General features: G+C 50.7%; 1 protein-coding gene across 1 annotated transcript in view; it reads right to left on the reverse strand.

The window, feature by feature from the left end:
• Positions 1-13,494, reverse strand: part of PKP1 (plakophilin 1) — a 40,125-nt gene extending 26,631 nt beyond the window's left edge. The window contains exons 1-2 of the mRNA XM_065698375.1: positions 13,293-13,494; positions 6,088-6,188 (exon numbers count right to left, since the gene is read on the reverse strand). Of these exons, the coding sequence (XP_065554447.1) occupies positions 6,088-6,188; positions 13,293-13,494 (303 nt within the window). The remainder of the gene's footprint in view (positions 1-6,087; positions 6,189-13,292) is intronic.
• Positions 13,495-18,533: the final 5,039 nt, after the last annotated feature.

Below are 18,533 nucleotides of genomic sequence, written 5' to 3' on the forward strand. Positions count from 1 at the left end.
ACCCAAGAAGTCGGGGCAGCTTGGTAGGTCTCTTCTTTCAGCCAGAGACCATCACACACTGGCGGTACCCTGCACTCGTAGGATGCAGGAGGATGCTCACGTGCAGCCAGGCAATGCCAACATCCTGAATTTTACCCTGAACTTCTCCTCCCTGCTGCGAAATGAGTCTGTATGATTGAGGCCAAGCCTTGGGAGCCATTCATTCATATTAAAACAAGGAGAGCAGGCACCAGGAGGAAAGCCAGCAAAGATGAGCACTGATAGCACAAAGGTTCTCTTATCAGACCCGAGGAGTAAGGGCTTTCCTCCACTGGCAGCAGCAAAAACTTGCCTTTAAATTCACAAGAATTTGTGGATCCCCAGTTCTCAGCCTGCAATATGGAACCACTTTAGGAACATTAATTGGAATATCCAAGAGTGACACAAGACAGATAAATATAAATAAGTATCTTTAACCTCTTATTTCTACTGGTGCTAGAGAGAAAGTCAAAATGGCATTATCCCAACCGTGATCGGGAGCCTCTTCCTGGCTTTTGTTGAAAAGTCCCTCTCTTCCTCCTGCTTTCCAGAGAAGCAGAAGCACAGAAGCAAGGCTTCTCTGGAAGCCCCGACTATCACGCTCCAATCTCAGTGCTGCCTTTCCACGTCGGAGGCTCTCCCAGATAACTGGGTGTTTCTGACTTGTGCATCTAAGGACGCGATCAGTTCATTACCTGGCTCTCATTTTTTCCCTTGCAATTTGTTTGTTTCTAGAGCAGCAGACAGAGAGAAGTAAAGGACTCCGTATAAACACGTCAGGAGCAGGTTTCTCCCAGGCTGGAGGGCAAAGCGCAGGCAATGCAACATGACAGCGTCCCACCCTGAGTGATGGGTGGGGAGAACTCTCGATGCTGCTTGCGAAATGCCGTAGCTGCTGCCTGCTGCACACTCCATTGCAGGGAGAAAAATTGCAAAAGCAGCAAATATATTGTTTATCTCTTTCTGAACTGCTCTTTCCAACCTCTCCCCGGTGCTGCTTTGCCCTTCGCTTTTTCATCAGGTTCTTGATGCAGCTGAGATTTAGGGCTGGATGGTTCAGCTTGTTCTGGCCAGGGAAGGTGATGTCCAACTTGCTACTCCAAAGCATAAACCCTCTTGCAAAACCTCACAGGGAGGTGAGGGTCTGACCGAGCAGTGATGTACAACAACCATAAATCTGTTTTCTTTGATAAGGTTGCCCAAATCATTCTATTTGGGGGAATTCTTTTAAACTTGAATGTGTCATCACAGCAAATGGCAGATTTTGTCCTGGAACCCTTTTGGAACAAGCTCCCACTGATGATGACAGATCTTAGTGCACAGAGGCAAAGTCAGCCAGGGATGGCAGGGAGCGTTCCCTTCATGTGGAGAACACCTCTCAAGCAGATAATGCATTTGGGAGAGAAAGCTCTGCGATTTTCTCCCACAGAAGACCTTTGTTTAAGGATCTACATAAGGTCTCTAGTACAGAGGGATCACCATAACGGCACTAAACAGAAGCCAAGCTGGGTGGCCAGTGCAGAAGAGCCCAAAACCCCATCAGTGTTGCCCGAGAAGCAGTGGTGAGCACTGGTAGCCTCGTAGCCCTAGTCCCTGGCTTTCATGTGCCAGGATCCAACTCGATTCTAACTGCTTTAATAAGAACAACATCAGACATGCTTGGAGACATCAGACACCCCAAATACTATGTCCAGCTCTGGAATCCTCAGGACAGGAAAGACACAGAACTGTTGGATAAGGTGCAGAGAAGGGCCACAGAAATGATCAGAGGGCTGGAGCACCTCTCCTGTTAGGGAAGGCTGAGAGCATTGGAGTTGTTCAGCCTGGAGAAGAGAAGACTCCAGGGGGAACTTGTTGTGGCCTTTCAGCTCTTGAAAGGGCCTATAAGAAAGATGGGGAGGGATTTTTTAGCAGGGTCTGTTGCGACAGGATGAGGGGTGATGGGTTTAAACTAAAAGAGGAAGATTCAGGCTGGATGTGAGGAAAAAAACCTGTACAATGAGGGTAGTAAAACGCTGGCACAGGTTGCCCAGAGAGGCGGTGGATGCCCCATCCCTGGAGACATTCAAGGCCAGGCTGGATGTGGTTCTGGTCTAGATCAAGAAGAAGATGTCCCTGCTCATTGCAGAGGGGTTGGACTAAATGAGCTTTGAAGGTCCAGTATTGCTGCAGGTGGGAATTAAGCCTCAGAGGGTCTTTAGTGGTGGCATGCATCCTGGCTCCATGTACCGCCTTCCCTTGGTTCCAGCCATTCCAGTAGCTTCCAGCAGGTGGGATTTGGCTGTGCCTGCAGCTGGGGTGAACAGCATGCTTGCTGCAACCCAAGGACATCAGACTGTGACCATGGCTCTGAGCCCAGTGCTGAACAGATCCCATTTCTGGGGTGGCATTGAGGTGTCAGAGTCAAGGATGCAGTTCATGCTGAGACTTCTGCCATGACTGCAATGTTTTAGGTGTCCAGTTTAGCTTACTTACACCTCCCTCAGGTATGTCAGTGTAAACTGTGGTCACACTGTACCTCCTGAGGGACCTCAGGCACTGCTCAGGCCTTACATCAGGGCATGGCATAGCCAGCTCCTGTGGTTGGATGGCTTTGGCGACTGGTGGCCACTCATAACTCACACCATCAGTAGGGTCACAAATGTCTCTAAGGGTCTTCTGGATTCAACAGCACCTGGATTGAAAGATCACCCAACACAGACAGCTTTGCAATCACTCATGTCCCCATTACTGATTCCCACTGTGGTCACTGTGCAGATGGGACTGGACACTTCATGCCTGAAGGCTGAGCCAACCCCTAACAAATGAACCGAGGAAACGCTGCAGCCAAGTGCAAACCTGCTGCCCTCAGAGAGCCTTTTCGTGGAGTGGTCCCACTACTTTCAGTGTTACCTACATTATAAGAACTCATTGCAACGCTTAGCCACAGCGATGGTGAAACGAAGCACCCTGCAAGAGGAGTAAACACAACGTAGTCTTTGTAAATCAGAGATCTCAGTCAGAAGTGTTGACTGAGCTGAGCCAGAGAGAGCTCCCTCCAGAGCTATCATTTCTTTTGCTCTAATATTTGAATGTCAGTATCATAAGGCTGGGAAGAAAACTCCAAAGCAAAAAGCTTGAGGATTCCAAGAAGACACAAAACAAAACAAAAGGAGGAAGTCAGGAATACCGATTTTTAAGAGCTGTGGGTGAGACAGGAGACCTCCCGCCACTTGGAGTCACCATCTAAGGCAATGTCTTAGATTAAGGCAGTCTAAGAGCAGTGTCTAAGTTGCAGTGCTATGCAGCAGCAACACAGACATGGAATGCCTGTCAGACCTTTTTAACTCCGTAAGTACTAAAAGTAGTTTTGCTGAATGCTGTCCTGGGCCATTTCCTTGAAATACGTGAATTTGCTTGTGCATCTCAAACTCCTTGGAAGCATTCACAGCACCAGCTCCAGCTTTAAAGAAGAGCAGCAATGTTCTCTTCAAACATTGATTTGCTTTATCTTCGTTTTCATGTCTTACAACCTGCACAGGCTTCGAACAGGTCTGTAGATGAAAGTTCAAGGTAACCCAAGCTGGAGGCTGGTTGTGGATGTGTGTAAACCTGTAACACCCTTCTGGAAGAAGCAAAATGGAGGAGGTTCCTCAGTGTGGTTGGGGAGTATGATGTCTGTTAAGCTTGTTAAGCAGATTTAGGCTTGAGGTTATATGTTCCAATGTGCCAATGGCACTTGGGACTCATCGCCCCTAACTGCAGTCATCTACCTGTTAGGTGACTGCTCTGATGCAGCTACCAGTGAAAAGAGATAGGCATCCAGAGGGGTTGATTCATCCTGACCTGACAGATCTCCAAGATAGAGGAGATGAATCACCTCCTCGTACCTCTCCCTTTGTTGGCTGTGGGAGGAGTCTAGACTACCTGTTAAGACCAAATGGCTGATTTTCAGATAGACACAGTTAGGTAAGACATTTCTTACTGTGAATCCTTCACAAGTCCCAGTCCCTTTTTCTACAGTAACGGAGGTCCTGAAGACCTTGACCAAAAATTTCCAGGAGGAAAGGCTTGTGAGACACTTAGGTTTGGAGAAAGACCTTCCCTCAATGGCAAATGCAGAAGAGCCCTTCAGATACAGCCATGAGCTACGTAAGTCCATGGTGAACCAGAAGTGGCTGAACTGATGTGTCCATGGTGTCTAACAGAGGCCCTGATCTTCATAATCATCTTGCAAGCTGTTCACCAGAACACCGACATTGTTGGCCTGAAACCCCCAGCAGCCAATGGCATTTATAACCACATTGCATTTGTCTCTCTGTTACAATGATCAGGAGTGAACAAAATTAAGCAATAATCCTCACACCAGCAACACCAGCTGCAGTACCACCTTGCCAGCATGAGCGTGAGCTGGAGGGGCAACGGCAGAGCTAGGGCTTAGCTTCCTCTCTAACAAAAAACCCCCAGCACCTAGAAACCACTGGAATGGCTGGGTCAGAGCAGTTTTGCTTAGACAAAGCATAATAAACCCCATTCAGGAATTAGAATATAGAAAACCAGCAATGTATCATTGAACCAAAACATCATAAGCATAGAATGGTTTGGAATGGAAAGGACCTTAAGTTCACCCAGTTCCAATCCCCTATGCCACGGGCAGGGACAATCATTTGATTTATGAAGCTCAGAGACTCCACCTCTAGCTCAGAAGGTCTCTCAGCTGCAACTTTCTGGTGGCCACTAAACCACTCTGGGATGCATCACTGCCCGCTTGCCATGCTTAGACCCTTCTGAAGGGGCCCATCCCTGCCTTAGTGATGGAGACGGGGCGCCTGGCTGGCTGGACCTCTGCTCCTACCCATCACAGGCACCCTTTTGGTCTTACACCAGGCAGAAACAGCACTGTCTGGGATTTAACCAGCTCAGCAAAGGACGCTGAAACAAGTCAACAGGCAGTCCATAAATAAAAGTTTCCAATGCCAGTGCTCTCAGTCCTTCCTACTGAACATGCAGCAGGCAGCAAATCCAGTGACGCAAACTTCACAAGCAATGTCACCGCATTGAAGCAAGCATGCTACACCAAGGCAACAGATAAATCTCTCTGAAGCTGAAGAATGCTGTGAACAGGCAGAAGATCTGGCAACTACCAGGAGCAGCTTCAACCCTCTGTCTGTGTGCTCAAAGCCAACATAAGCACTCTTCCTGGTTCAACCCTTTGATGGTTGACAGGAAGTTGCTTTACAGTCCCAGAGTTGTTGAAGAAAGCCCTTTATTTTGCCCTCATTCAAATCCCAGATCTGTGCATTGCTTCTTTCTACTTTATAGCTAATGAAAACCAAGGAAGAACAGAATAGGTGGAGGAGGAACACCAGCACAAGTTGTCCCAATAGACTTTGGAGTGGTTTGGAGTCATTCCCACTGTACCTAGAGTCTGTCACCAAGGATAAGACCAGGACCTCTATGAGTTATATAAACTCAGGTTGCACAAAGACAAGTGCAATCTCCCCTGTGCTTTTTCTGGCAATCCATAATATTTTCTTTGGAATCACTATGGGAGAAGTGGACCATCTCTTTTCCAAGCTCAGAGAATATCTGCAAAGGGTCTGCACTGGCATTGCAATTGGGAATAGCAACACAGTTATAATGCAAATCCCCTGAGCATCACTACTCAACCACGTTCGTGTCAGTCACATAGGAATTTGGGTACATGGAAACAGAAAGAGAAACCCTTGCAGGTGAGCAGTGGGTGTGCTCCAAACTTGAACTGAGTTATAAGAGTCTGAACCCGTAACTGACGCTAGAGAAAGCTTCAAACCTCTTGTGCTATGTGGATATTAATCCACAAAACCAAACTAGATCTTGTCCACACTAAAATCCTCAACCACATACAATATATATAGAGAGAGAGTCCTCAATCATCCTCTTCCATTATGTTGAATTACTGTCTAAGATAGGCATAGCCATGCATAATCTCTCTCAGGCAGGCTTCTGAAGTGCTATGACCTTGCTACATGACTGCGCTGGCTAGAGGGTGCTTTCTGCATAGGTTACCTCAATAGAATGCCACACTTCCCAGATAAAAGAGTATCTTACCGGATATCCCCAGTTGCTGTTTCCTGTTTGGGTTTTGGTGTAATAGCTGCCCCGGGATGTCCCATAGCCATAACCATCAGCTAAACCATCGTACATGGAACCTGGAAGTGAAAAAAACACAGTCAGCAGGAGAAAGCATTCCCAGCAGGCACTCCTTCAGAGCACAGTGCTCTTTCCACCAGTGAGTTTAGTTCCTGAAGATAGCAGAGCTAGAAACCTTAACAGGAACACAGGAAAGGGGCTATTGAGCCGTTGCCATTGCAGACCACTCATAGGTGATGTTCATTTCAAATAAGCTCTTGGAAATTCCAGCCCTCAGACCACAAGCAACAGCCTAAGGTCTTCAGCACAAAAGAGTGAGTACTGTAAGATCTACAGTGGACAAGGTCAGAGACTGGCCCAATGTCTTAGGTCATCGCTATATGAGAGGAACTGGATGATAGTTTGTGCTACACATCCAGGAAGGTCTGAACCTGGAACATTCTTCCCTTATTCTGACTTGGAAGTAAATAAAATCTGCCTCTTCTCTGAAGGCAAAACCCATCCCAGACCCTTTCACCAGCCTGGGTTTCCTGGTCTGAATATTAACAACCACATCAGCACGAACAACCCGAGCAAGGCTCAATAAATCGTAAATAACTAACACGATGGGTAAAAGATGATCCAGTCTATTTAACACCTGGGGATCTGAGATAGTCAAACACTAAAAATCCCCTAATTGCACTGCCTTAAATTTCCATCTCCAGTCTCTAAAAGATCACTCTGTGCACTTGTACTTTCTTCTTCTGAAAATGTATTAAGGTCCATCATTGTCCTTGAGGTGCTGGTGTGAGACCAGATCTCAGACACGTGCTGTAAAGAGGCAAATATCTTGGATTGGGAGCCATTTGCACCATTTCTCAGTGCTTTATTCAGTGTTTGGATTTACCTATCCCACCCCTACTAAAAGCTCTTCCAGCTGTCTCTCACCAGTAGCCTTTGGCAGTGCACTCTTTGGATCCCTCCTGTAAGTATTTTACTCAGTGCTACATTCATCACTAGAAGAAAAAGTGAAGCGAGTTATATCTCTTTCCATGCTAGAATTCCCTTCACCCCTTTCAGATGGTCTGAAAGGGTATAAGGTCATTTAAGTTTCGTTTTCAGAAGTGCTCAATGATTGTGGCATCCCAAGTCCCGTTATGAGGAAGTGCGAACCCTACATTCCAATTAACTTCCAGGGGAAGCTCTGAATGTCTAACGAAGTACAAAATCAGGACGTACCTGTCTTAAGTTATGCACCTAAACTGGTGGGTAATGTCAGAAATATCCTAATCTCTCTGATTGTTTGATAAGACTCATCTCTTAGATAAACTGGATAAGCTCAACCACAAAGGCCCTGAAGCCACTCAGGTCTTCTACAGCCACTGATCCTTGGAATAAATCTAGTTTATTGCCTGGCCTGGGGCGTCTGGAACCTGTTATGGTGATTCGGTTTGTGGCTAAAAATTCTTGCATTTTCTCAGGAAGATGATTCCTGCAGATGTGGTACAAATAACGAGATTTGCTTTCTATTGTCAACAAGAAATGAGCATGGCTGCATGGATGGCAGCATCTGAAGAGCACCACTGCATGCAGAATAAGCAGCAGCGGAGTAGTCTCACAGACATATACTTATGCAGAAAACCACAGGATCTTGTTGCCCTTAGTCTAAAGACTTGGTGGGCATTGTTCCCTGTTAATATCTCTCCAGCCCTGAGAGATCTGTTAAGATATATCTGCATATTAAAATCTATTAAGGTATAGATTTTCATATATCTTAATGATATAGATTTTCATATATCTTAATACATCTCTAGTTGCACAGAACTTGCTGATAAGGCAAGGAAATGGCCATCAACATGCAACTGGAGATACAATTCAGCTGTGCCCTTTGCCTTGTGCTTCCCTCTTCACCCTGAGATTTCCTGGGACCTCCAGATCAGGACATTACTGTTGGGCTTCAACAGAAGCAAGGCAGGGCTTGAAATGCTAAGTTTGGGCCGAGTGATTCACCAGGAGACAGAATTAGCCAATAACCGTAGTTTTGAGCACAAAGATAAGGCAATCTCATGACAACAGTTTCTTAGGAATTCCTTCTTACTGTCAACCTCTTGTTCTGTGCAAACACCATGGAACTGCAGGTGGGAGCACTTGGGAGCCTTTTCCTGGCCACAAATTGGAAGCAAGGGTTTTTAGTCATGAATCACAAGTTAATCTGAGCAGTCCCTCCTGGGGACCATGCCTTTCCTTTCAGGATCCACTCTTGCTATGCACTGCACTCAAGCTTTTGGGGTTGAGCAAGGAGACACCAAAAATAAGCCAGTTTAGGCACATTTCTAATTTTCGTGTATGAATTCACTGCTACGTGGCCAGCTTCAAGAGAGCAGGCAGTTCATGCAAGTTTATATTCTTCAGTTGTTGAAGAGTTGCCTTCACCTCCAAGAACTTGTATATAAAAGCTTGTAAGTACATAATTACACCTAACCTCAAATGTTCAAGGCATTTGGAAGCCGCCTTGCTGGTTGGAGAAGGTGCTTCTCCTGCTACCATGCAACTGTGGTTTATTGCTTGGAGAGCTCAGTGTGAAGGCCAGGAGGAACCTGAGGATTTTCTGATGGAGCTAGCTAAGAAAACATCATCTTTGTTTAGTCCTGCAACGTTAGACACTTCTCTGCCTGGTTCATCTTGAGAGCCGCCTTGGAGGTGTACCACCAGCCCTTGGGGCAAGGAAGGATATTCTTCTTTTCAACCACCTCAAGGGTAAAAACCATACAAACTGCTCACAGGCCCTGAGAATCTGGATGAAAACAGACTATCTATCTCCTGAGCAAAGCATCTTGACAAGGGGTGGAAATGCTATTTGGGGAAGATGCCTCTGTGGTGCTTTTTTGTAGCTATGTCCCTGCATCCCATTTGTTGTCGTCCAAGAAGCCGTTCAAGTTTCTGAAGTCCTTCGACAAACACAGAGACAATCAAACCTACTGTATTAATAGAAGATAACAGATGGGACAGAGGCAGAAAAGACATGAATGAGAATCACTCAGATGAAACAGCCTCCCAGTGACCGTGGCTGTGGGCAGAAAATACTGCTGAGGGCTGCTCAGGTGCTGGCTGGGCTTTGAAGGGACCCCTCTCTCCCAGCCCCCAAACTGTCATTCACCCAAGGCACCTCCTTCCAAACCTGATCAGTTTAAATCCTCATTGAACTTCAGTGGGACAGTTCCTGAGGGTAAAAACTACTGCAAGCTCTGGCACTTGGTCACTGTGAGCCTTGCCCTCCTGCTCTCTATAGCTGTTATAGATCATTGAAGAGCAAACTGCGACTTCCATCCAACCCAATATGCCTGTCCTTGATGAGTTATTTACTTTCTTCAATGGCAACTTTACACCCCTTGAAGCTAAGAGACTGATGGCAAGGAGAATTAAATGCCATTTTTCAAGCATGACAGTGAAAGACTTCAGAGGCACACGGAGCTAACAGGGAGCATTGTGGAAATGGATACACGTTAATAAATATTAATCTATGGCAGCAAAAGGCAAGACAAGAACCAGTCACTGGTAGTGCAGGCTAAACAAGTTAAATAATAAACTATGCACAGCTTTAAAACAGTAAGGATGATTAAACATAGAAAAAGCATAGTAAGAGAAAAGGACCTGTGGGAGGCACAAAGCAAAGCCTGGATGCTTCATAGGAGGGAAGTGTCAGTGGAGTTCCAGAAGCTGCAAGTTGCAGGAATGACCAAACTCCATTTCTGCCTTCTGGCCTATTGAGCTAGAGGGTTTTGGTATTGTTTCTATACTGATAATCTAAGGGTTGTGGAACAGTGGATGGCTTTCACTGAACCATCTCGTGCCAGGGTAACGTTGCAGAAGTCTTCAAAAGACTTACTAATCCCCCAAATCTCCTCTTCATATCAGAGTGATGACCCTGTCTTAGAGCTAGGTAGGATCCCATTAGAGCTAAGTGGGATGCCATTAGAGCTAAGTGGGATGCCGTTAGAGCTAGGTGGGATTTCTCCCCTCTCAGCCATGTCAGAGTGACAAACATCTAAATCACAGCTCAGCTGTGAGACAGTTGGATAGGATGGTCCCTGGCTGGCTTTCCTCAGGTCTTGGCTCCCTGATATACCCTGCCAGCCAGTGACGAGTTACTGGCAAAACTTCTCTAGCTAGAGGACTGTGCAGACCGGTGCTGTTGGCTGTGAGGAGCTTTTTCAGCTTGGCCTGGCCTTGTCTCCTGCCCCTGAAATTCCTTTTCCCTGGAAATTTGCATGACTCACAGATTCAGAGGGAGCCATCCAGTTAACTATTCCCATGGGGAGAAGGGCAGGTACATCCTAAGGCAGAGCCCAAAGACCCAAAACCCAAGGGTTGCAGACTCCACAGACCCAAAACACTGCACCCATCCTTGAGAACACCCATAGCTGCTCTGCAGGGAGAAGGCCCCACTCTGGGTGCAGGATTATGCTGCTTGTAACAGGGTTCTGCTCACTGCCCCACCCCAGTGCACACCAGTTTGAGCCCAGATAGATCACATTCCCTGCTCTGGCTTGCGCCATGTATTGAGCGACACCAGATCTTCAGAGAGTGGTGATCTGGTGGACTCCAAATAACCAAGTGATTTTACACATCCATCAATTAACAGGACATTGAGGGAATGTCTGTTGACCCTCTAAAGAAACCCCATTTATGGGATACAGCAGTGCCCATCCCTGCTACATGCAGAAGGGGTCCATGTCCACGCTCTCATCCTACATAGAGAAGCCCACACTGAAGGTGGGGGAAGCTCTGTGCTGTGCTTCAGTTCCTGCTCAAACCACAGATCAAAACGCACAACAGACGGCTGGACCTGGACCAGCACCTAACCAGACACATGCAGGAAACTGTCTCGGTGCAGAGGTAGCAAAGGACCTGAACATTCTTCAAGGGGCTTTGTGAATTCCCCAGCTTGTGCTGCCTTTGAGGAGCATCTCTGAGAAACCATAGAGGGATGCAGGAAACTGATGCTGGGGGAGCATTTGAACGAGCAGACATCCGTAGCTAGCTACAGCCCCATGGAGCCTGTTTGTAGGAGCCATTAATGCTTCTCATTAGGTCTGCTGGGCTAACCTTTGTACCAACAGCAATACCTGAAAGTTTAGCTTGACCCGCTCAGACCCAGGAGAAAACCCTGAGAATAAATGGGAGCTTCTTTGGGATTCTATCCAGGAATGCACTGAGCATGGGCACCAGGACCTTCACACTGACCAACCTCCTCACAGTGGGAACGGGGCAGCCTCAGCCCTGTGTCTGGAAGCAGTTCCTGGGAGCTGGATGTGACTCAGCTTCCCTGGGACACAGAAACCAGAGCTGCACATTTCCACGCAATTCCCATTCCCAGGCATTCCCCGCAGTGTCTGGAGGAGGGGTTTACCTTCAGCCTCGAGCTGAGATGGGCAGCTTGAGAATTTGCCTCTTTTTGTTCTCCTCTTTCCCAGAGGTTTCACCTGAGCTTCTCCAAGTGGAACAATCCCCCTTTGCCTCCCTTCCTCCCTGCTACAGGCAGCAGTGGGAGACATCGCTCTGCCTGCTTCCCTTGGAAATACCCCTCTGCTGGAAAGGCAGTGCCAGTGCCCATCCAGAGCCTCTCATCTCACCCTGGTTTGTAGTTTATTTTGTCAGGTCTGGCACCATAGCACCTCAAGCACTAAACACCCCTGAGGCAGGAGGAGATTGGCATCTTCCATTTTGGTGGCAGGAGAAAGCTCTCCCTGCCCTGTCCCCCACATACCCCTGGGGGTCTGTGTCCACAAGCACTCAAATAAAGAGAAAGCAGGGATTTGTTCCCGGCAGTGTCACTGCATCCGTGAAGCTGCTCTATTTCCTCCATTGCTGCAATTGCAACGCACACAGCCAGGATGGCTCCAAGGGCAGCACCACCTCAACCGCAGCCTCCTGCCGCCCCGCTTCTCTTAGTAAACCAGCCCAGAACGTGTGTTTGCACCATTACACCTCATCAGCACCGGATTCAGCCTCATGATCCTGCTTGGAATAGCTGCCGGGCAAGCCATAGTCCCCGAAAGAGGTGGCAGAGATTGGCCCAGCTCACCCAGCATCCCAGCAAACGGCCCTTTACACGCTGCCCACTGCAGACGTGGCTGAACGGTTCAGTCCCAGCCCCAGCCCCCTTCTCTCCCCCAAAGCCTTGCGAATTCCTGTTCCGGGTGAACTCAGCCAGGGCAGTGAGCTCACTGCAGCTGCTGGGAAAAGCACTTCCAAGAACCGGGAGGTTTTGCACTGTGCCTGTCACAGCCCTCTGGGTTTGCAGCTCCCGGATGGGGAAAGCTGGGGTTTACCTCCCAGTCAGCTTCCTCCAGACATAGGGACAGCAAAGAAACAATCAGCCAAGCCTTGACCCCAAGAGGAAGGTATCCCTGCAGGAAACCCAGCTCCAGGACTCAGAGGATCACTCATCTTCTACGACACAGACTCAGTGCATAGAGGTGGACCGGCTGCCCGCACTCCTACACCCCTTTCAACCCATCTGCTACATGGAAGCACTCCAACCGAACCAACACAAGCCACTGTGGTTAAAAGACATCGCTCCTCCCAACTCATCTCCTCCCTAGCACTCACACCGGGGTGTCCTGGAGGCTCCCACACTTCTCAGCCTGCAAATGGGAGACGCGCTGGGAGCTTCCGAGGCGAATCCCAAGCTCAGGTCTGTGTCCCGTGTGCAGGCAGAGCTGCCCAACGCTCAGGAGGCAGCCGAGCCCCTGCTCGTGGCCAGCTCCCGGCCCCACAGCACAGCGGATGGCTTTGGCCACCCATGGGAGGAGATGAGACTGGTGGAGAATTCCAATCATAGGGGCACTCGCAGAGGAAGGATCTGCAAAGGTGCAGCAACTCCTCCTTTAGGGCCAGGGAGCAGATGGTGAATAGCACCACACTGAACTGTCCAAGTGCCTCCAGGATGTGGAGCAGCGCAGCGCTCCCGGGAGATGAGCTCCACCGGGAGGGAGCCGATGCATCCAGCTCTAACCCTTCTATCCAGTGGAAAAGACCTCAGCATCCCCTACCCGGGATAACCTGTGAGCGATGCGAACCACTCTGTCCCCCACAAATAAAACACCATAGAAGCACCCCGTAACATCTGCTCTGTCCCCAGAGGGGACCCCTTTGCTGTCTGGAGCATGGTGGGGTTTTACCTCGATTGGAGTGTCCGACGCTCGACGACACGGATGACTTTTGCTTCTGCCGCTTCACCGTCATCATCACTTGCTCTTGGACCCGCTGTTTTCCCGTGCCCTTAGTTTTCAGCTTGTGGTCCGAGGGCAGAGCCAGCGTGGAGCTGGCCTGGTCCTGGAAGCACTCATACGCCAACGCTGTTTTCAGTGGAGAGTGGAGCATGGCTGCGAGCAGACCGCGGGGCTGGGGACAGGGGGCTGCACTTCACCGGACCGCGCACAACGCAAGGCGACAGCAAAGGCTGGGGTTAATCTCCTGAACCCCTCCTTGCCATACGTCCCCCAGCCAAGGGTGTCTGAGGGCTCCTGCTCCCGGCTCGGCTCCGCGGCGTGTGAGCAGGCACACCCTCTGCCAGACTGGATATACAGCCCTGCCTGCACACACCCACCGCTCCCCGCTGCAGGGCACACACAGCTCCCGCTGCCCTCGCCCCACATCTGCCTCCCCCAGCCTGTGCCGGCACACACTGGGGGCAAGGGGAGCTTGTGGGTACCAATGGGGACCAGGCAAGGCTGGGAGGAATGAGGGTTAGCGATGGACATCGCCCTTCCTTTCACTGTGAAGGTGCTCGTGGGTGAGGCTCTGTGGGTCTGGGTAGGGAATAGTGCTCTTTGGTGGATGGAGAGCTGCAGGATCGCCCACGCAGCCTGCTCAGCTTGTATTTTACTATTTCCCTTCATCTAAAATGGATCTAAATGGTCTAAATGGTGCCTGGGGACACCCCTTCTAGTAGGAGGCAGCACTGAACACACCATAGGTCAGAGGAGCATTGCTGTCCTCAGTGCCCATTCCAGCCTCCATCCTGCCAGGATGCTCCTCCCTTGGTCAGGGTGTCCAGCTCCCCACTTGCTTGCTCTACCTGTCCAGTACTGCAGGGTCACCTGCACAGCACCTAAAGTAGGGGTCATGGAGGGTCCTGCTGTGTTCACGGGGGTGAGACCTCTTCCCAAAAGGGGTTATCCTTTCTTCATGGACAGCCATTGGAGGAACGAGGGCAGGCACCAGGGAAAGAGTTGGGGCACCCTTTGCAAGTAACTTGGGGTAGCACGGAGGAAAACAGGACTTTTAGCCAGCAGAAGGGAAGACAAAGTGGCTGCACAGGAAACGACATTCCAGGTTGTGAATCCGAGCAGAAAACTTTCCCTCTGCCAAGCCACACTGCAGCAACTCGCCTGCAGAGAGCCGAACACCTCGGTGCTGGTGTGACCAGTTTCAGGTCGCAGCAAGCGCTGACAAAGCTCCTGCCAAGCCGCAAGAGGCTGATACAGAAGAGGCACAACTGCAGGGAGGCCGAGGGGAGGGTGCACAGGGCAGAGGTTTCCTGAGTCTCCCAGGACAGCCCAGAGAAGGGCCAGGAGGAGCAGGGTCCTTCCTGCTGCCCCATGGAGGGTGAGCCGCATGGACAGGACCATGGGGTTTCTTTCTGCTGGGAATCATCGGTGCCCAGGCTCTGCCCACAGGCCTGATGCTTTCAGCACCCACACGCTGGGTCCTTCCTTGAAAGGAGAGGGCAAGCATTTTGTTTTGGTCTATTCATCAGGTTTTGTGTTTCTCTGGTGGCCTGTGAGCAGTGTTTTGTATTCATAAGAGTAAGAGCAGTATCAGAAAGCACAGGGCGTCTTCCTCAGAGAGATGAGCATTGTGCACCTTCTTCTGATGCTTCAGGATGCTCTTCCAGTGAAACCCAACTGCAGAAACCCATTGAGACACAGGACTAGAGCAACTAGAGGGTAATTACCTTTAGTCCCCTCTCCCTGCATTTCCTGACACCTCACACAAGGGATGCAGAGCTTTCACTCTGCTCCATCATCCAACCAGCCTGGACATTTAGAGCACGCCCAAGGAAAGCCAGCCAGGATGAAGGCTGAGTGCTGCCCATGAGCAGATGGACGATCCTAAGTGGGATGGAGAAGGATGAAGCGTGGGGATGGGTCTGGGTGCTTCCAGTCTGGGTAAGGAACAGCAAAGCAATACCTGGGTGTTGTTTTGCTCTGTCCTACTTGTTTCTCCTGAAAGCTTGTTATCGATGCCAAGCGATGTTTTCGCAAATCAATGACAGGCTGTCAGCGTCAGATGGCTTCTGCACAACAAAGTGCCCAGCTCTTGCAAACCTGTAATGTCATTTCCCCTACGGCAAGGAACAGCCCTCACCCTGTCCCTGCACGGGAGAGCCAAGTGTTTATCACAGCCCGTCATTTGGCTCCGGCATCTGCCCTGTTTCATAACTCACCCAAAATGCTGAGCTGGGCTGCAGAGCTGGGGATGGAGCTCACGAAGGCTTTCAAGAAACAACAGTTTCTTTGGGCAAGTTTGTACGGTCCAGCACAAGGGAGAGAAACCTGGAGAGGGGCTTGGGACAAGGGCCTGCAAGGACAGGCCAAGGGGAATGGCTTGAACCTGCCCGAGGGGAGACTGAGCTGAGCTCTGAGGCAGAAGCTGTTCCCTGTGAGGGTGCTGAGGCGCTGGCACAGGGTGCCCAGAGAAGCTGTGGCTGCCCCATCCCTGGCAGTGCTCAAGGCCAGGTTGGACACAGGGGCTTGGAGCAAGCTGCTCCAGTGGAAGGGGTCCCTGCCCGTGGCAGGGGTTGGAGCTGGAGGAGCTTTAAGGCTCTTTCCAACCCAAACCTCCCTGGTTTTAGCAGAACCCTCCAAACCCGTATCCAAAAGAGCAAAAAGGTATTTAAACGAAGCAGTTCATTGCACCTCTGTGCAAACTGCTGCTTCTGCTCTGTACCTCGGGCTGGGGATGCTTACTTAGCAGGGCATGGCGAGTGTCATCCCCAGTGCAGCAGCAGAGCTTGCATCTGCCAGTGCCTGAAGCAAATTCCCTGTCTGCCTCTCTGTCTGGAGCTCGCAGGCAGCAGCGGGGGGAGGAAGGCGGAGAGGGCAGCAAACCCGAATTCAGGGTGCGATGGGCAACAGATTGGAGGGTGAAAGAAAGAAGACATTACAATAAATCAGGGCTGTAGTGATCCGAGGGTGTCGGGGCCGTGGCCGCGGTGCGGGGTGCATGTGCATCGCATGGCGATGCCGTGACTCACGGCCCCGCGCCCCACACGGGACACACCTTGTGCATCTGCCCTCTTCAAAGCATTTTTGTACGAGTTCCTGGGATTCCTGCCAGCTCGCTGATCGCAATCAAAGGGCTCGCTGGCCCAGCGCTGCTCCCAGAGCCGCGCAGGGTTCGCTGTTCCAACTTGCCAGGCACTCCTCAGCTGGAAGTGGCTACGGGCTGCTGTGAGATCTGCCACGGGAGAGCAGTTGGCTCCCCAAGCTGGAGGCAGGGAGTGCTGCCGTGGTGTTCCTTTAGCACCCGGGGTTGTTCCGTCCTCAGGGTGGGTGGTGATGAGGAGGGACAGAGGTAAAGGTGCTGGGAATTCCCTGTATTTGCCTTTGAGCCTTGCCCAGCAGAGCTGAAGCTTCCCAAAACCTGGCACGGTTTCTCCATGAGGAAACCTTGCTCTTCAGATGCGCAAAGCCTTAGCTTTGGTCTGCTCCATGAAGACCATAGATAGGAAGAGTCTGCCAAACACAGCCAGCTTTGCTGGGCCGGGTCAGGATCCAGTTGCTCCAGACCTCGTCCGGTTGAGGTTGGATGGCGATCCCGCAGCCTCTCTGGCCTCTCTCCCATGGTCTTTGGTCTGAACCATGAAAGGTTCTCTTTCTTCTGTGGGACCAGAAAGCGGCACTGGAACGGGGCAGATGGAGGGCTCAGACCCAATAGGGCAACCAGGATCCAGCCGAAAGCGAGCATGGAGCTGCCAGGCTGCGGGAAGCCATGCAGAAGCCTGCTGAGACATGCGGGCAGGTTGCTCTTGAGCAAAGCCTTCCCTCCGCTCCTCGCACACGTGTGGCACTCAGGCGGTGCTGCAGGAGGATGAGGAGGTCGGGCAGACCATGGGCTGGCCCTTGGCAAAGCAGGAAGGCTTCACCGAGCCCCAGAGGTCTCCTATTGTGGATGGGAGCTTAGGTGAGGACAGTAAGGAAGGATCGTTGACACAGAGCAGCTGCGAGGCTGCATGCAGCCAGGTGAAAGCATTGCCTAATGGAGATAGAGTACCTGGGAACTAAGTCACTGCATCATCAAGGTGTGTCCTAACAGAAACATGGAATAATTGAGATAGGAAGAGGCTGACCTTCTGCCCAAACACAGCCAGCTTGGCTGGGCCGGGTCAGGATCCAGTTGCTCCAGACCTCGTCCGGTTGAGGTTGGATGGCAATCCCGCAGCCTCTCTGGCCTCTCTCCCAGTGTTTGACTTCCCTCATAGTGGATTTCTTTTTCCAGGTATCTAGAAGGAATTTCCCATGTCCCAGCTTGTTCTCGCTGCCTCTTTCCCTCTCCCCATGCACCTCGGAAGAGCTGGCTCCATCTTCTCTGCATCTTCCAGTTATTTTGCTGCATAGAGTGTAAGATCCCTCCAAATTTTCCCTTATTCAGTCTGAACCAACCCACCTCTCCCAGCCTTTCTTTGTGTACCCTGAGCTCCACTTCTGACCATCCTGGGGGACTGGAGACCGGGACAAGCCCTTGCCCTTGCCAAGGACCTCCTTGGCCTCATATTCCTGGTTCCCTGCTTTTCCTGCCTCTGTGGCAGGTGGCCCATGTAATGCACAGGAGGGAGCACAGAGCAGGGCAGGATGTCTGTGGGCTGGAGACCATCCTTCAAGCTTTGCGAGGGAACCTGCAGGTGCCCGACAGCAGGTCCGGACTCAGTTGCTATCCAGGCTGAGGGTGCAGGTTGTCCCTTCTGCCCTTCCCTACACTCAGACAACCCCAACCAAACAGCACATCCCAGGTCCCACCTTTGATGAACAGCAGCATCGCAGCTCTGAACTGCTCACAGTTGTCAGCAGCTGAAAAGGGATGTGCTGTGGTCAGCAGGTACTCTGGAAACAAGCACCAGGGGTGACCATGCAGTGACAGGGAAGAGCAGGCACCAGGGAGGTGCCCTGGGAGGGGAGGATGGTGATGGAGAAGGAGGGAGCTCTGCTTTCCCTCTGGGAGAAGGCTATCGAAGAGGCCAATCCACCCAGTTTAGTCTCTTTGTGTCCCCATCTCACTTGAGGAGCCTCCACAAGATTGGTCAAGGAGCTGGTGATCTCCTCCCATCTCTACCCAGTACCCTCTGCCACGGCAATGTCCAGCTCAGGGCGAGCTCAGCCTGTGGTTGTCTCTTCACCCATCTCTGAAGGGAGAGATGC

This window comes from Lathamus discolor, chromosome 19, assembly GCF_037157495.1.
Source record: "Lathamus discolor isolate bLatDis1 chromosome 19, bLatDis1.hap1, whole genome shotgun sequence".
NCBI classification, from domain to species: domain Eukaryota; kingdom Metazoa; phylum Chordata; class Aves; order Psittaciformes; family Psittacidae; genus Lathamus; species Lathamus discolor.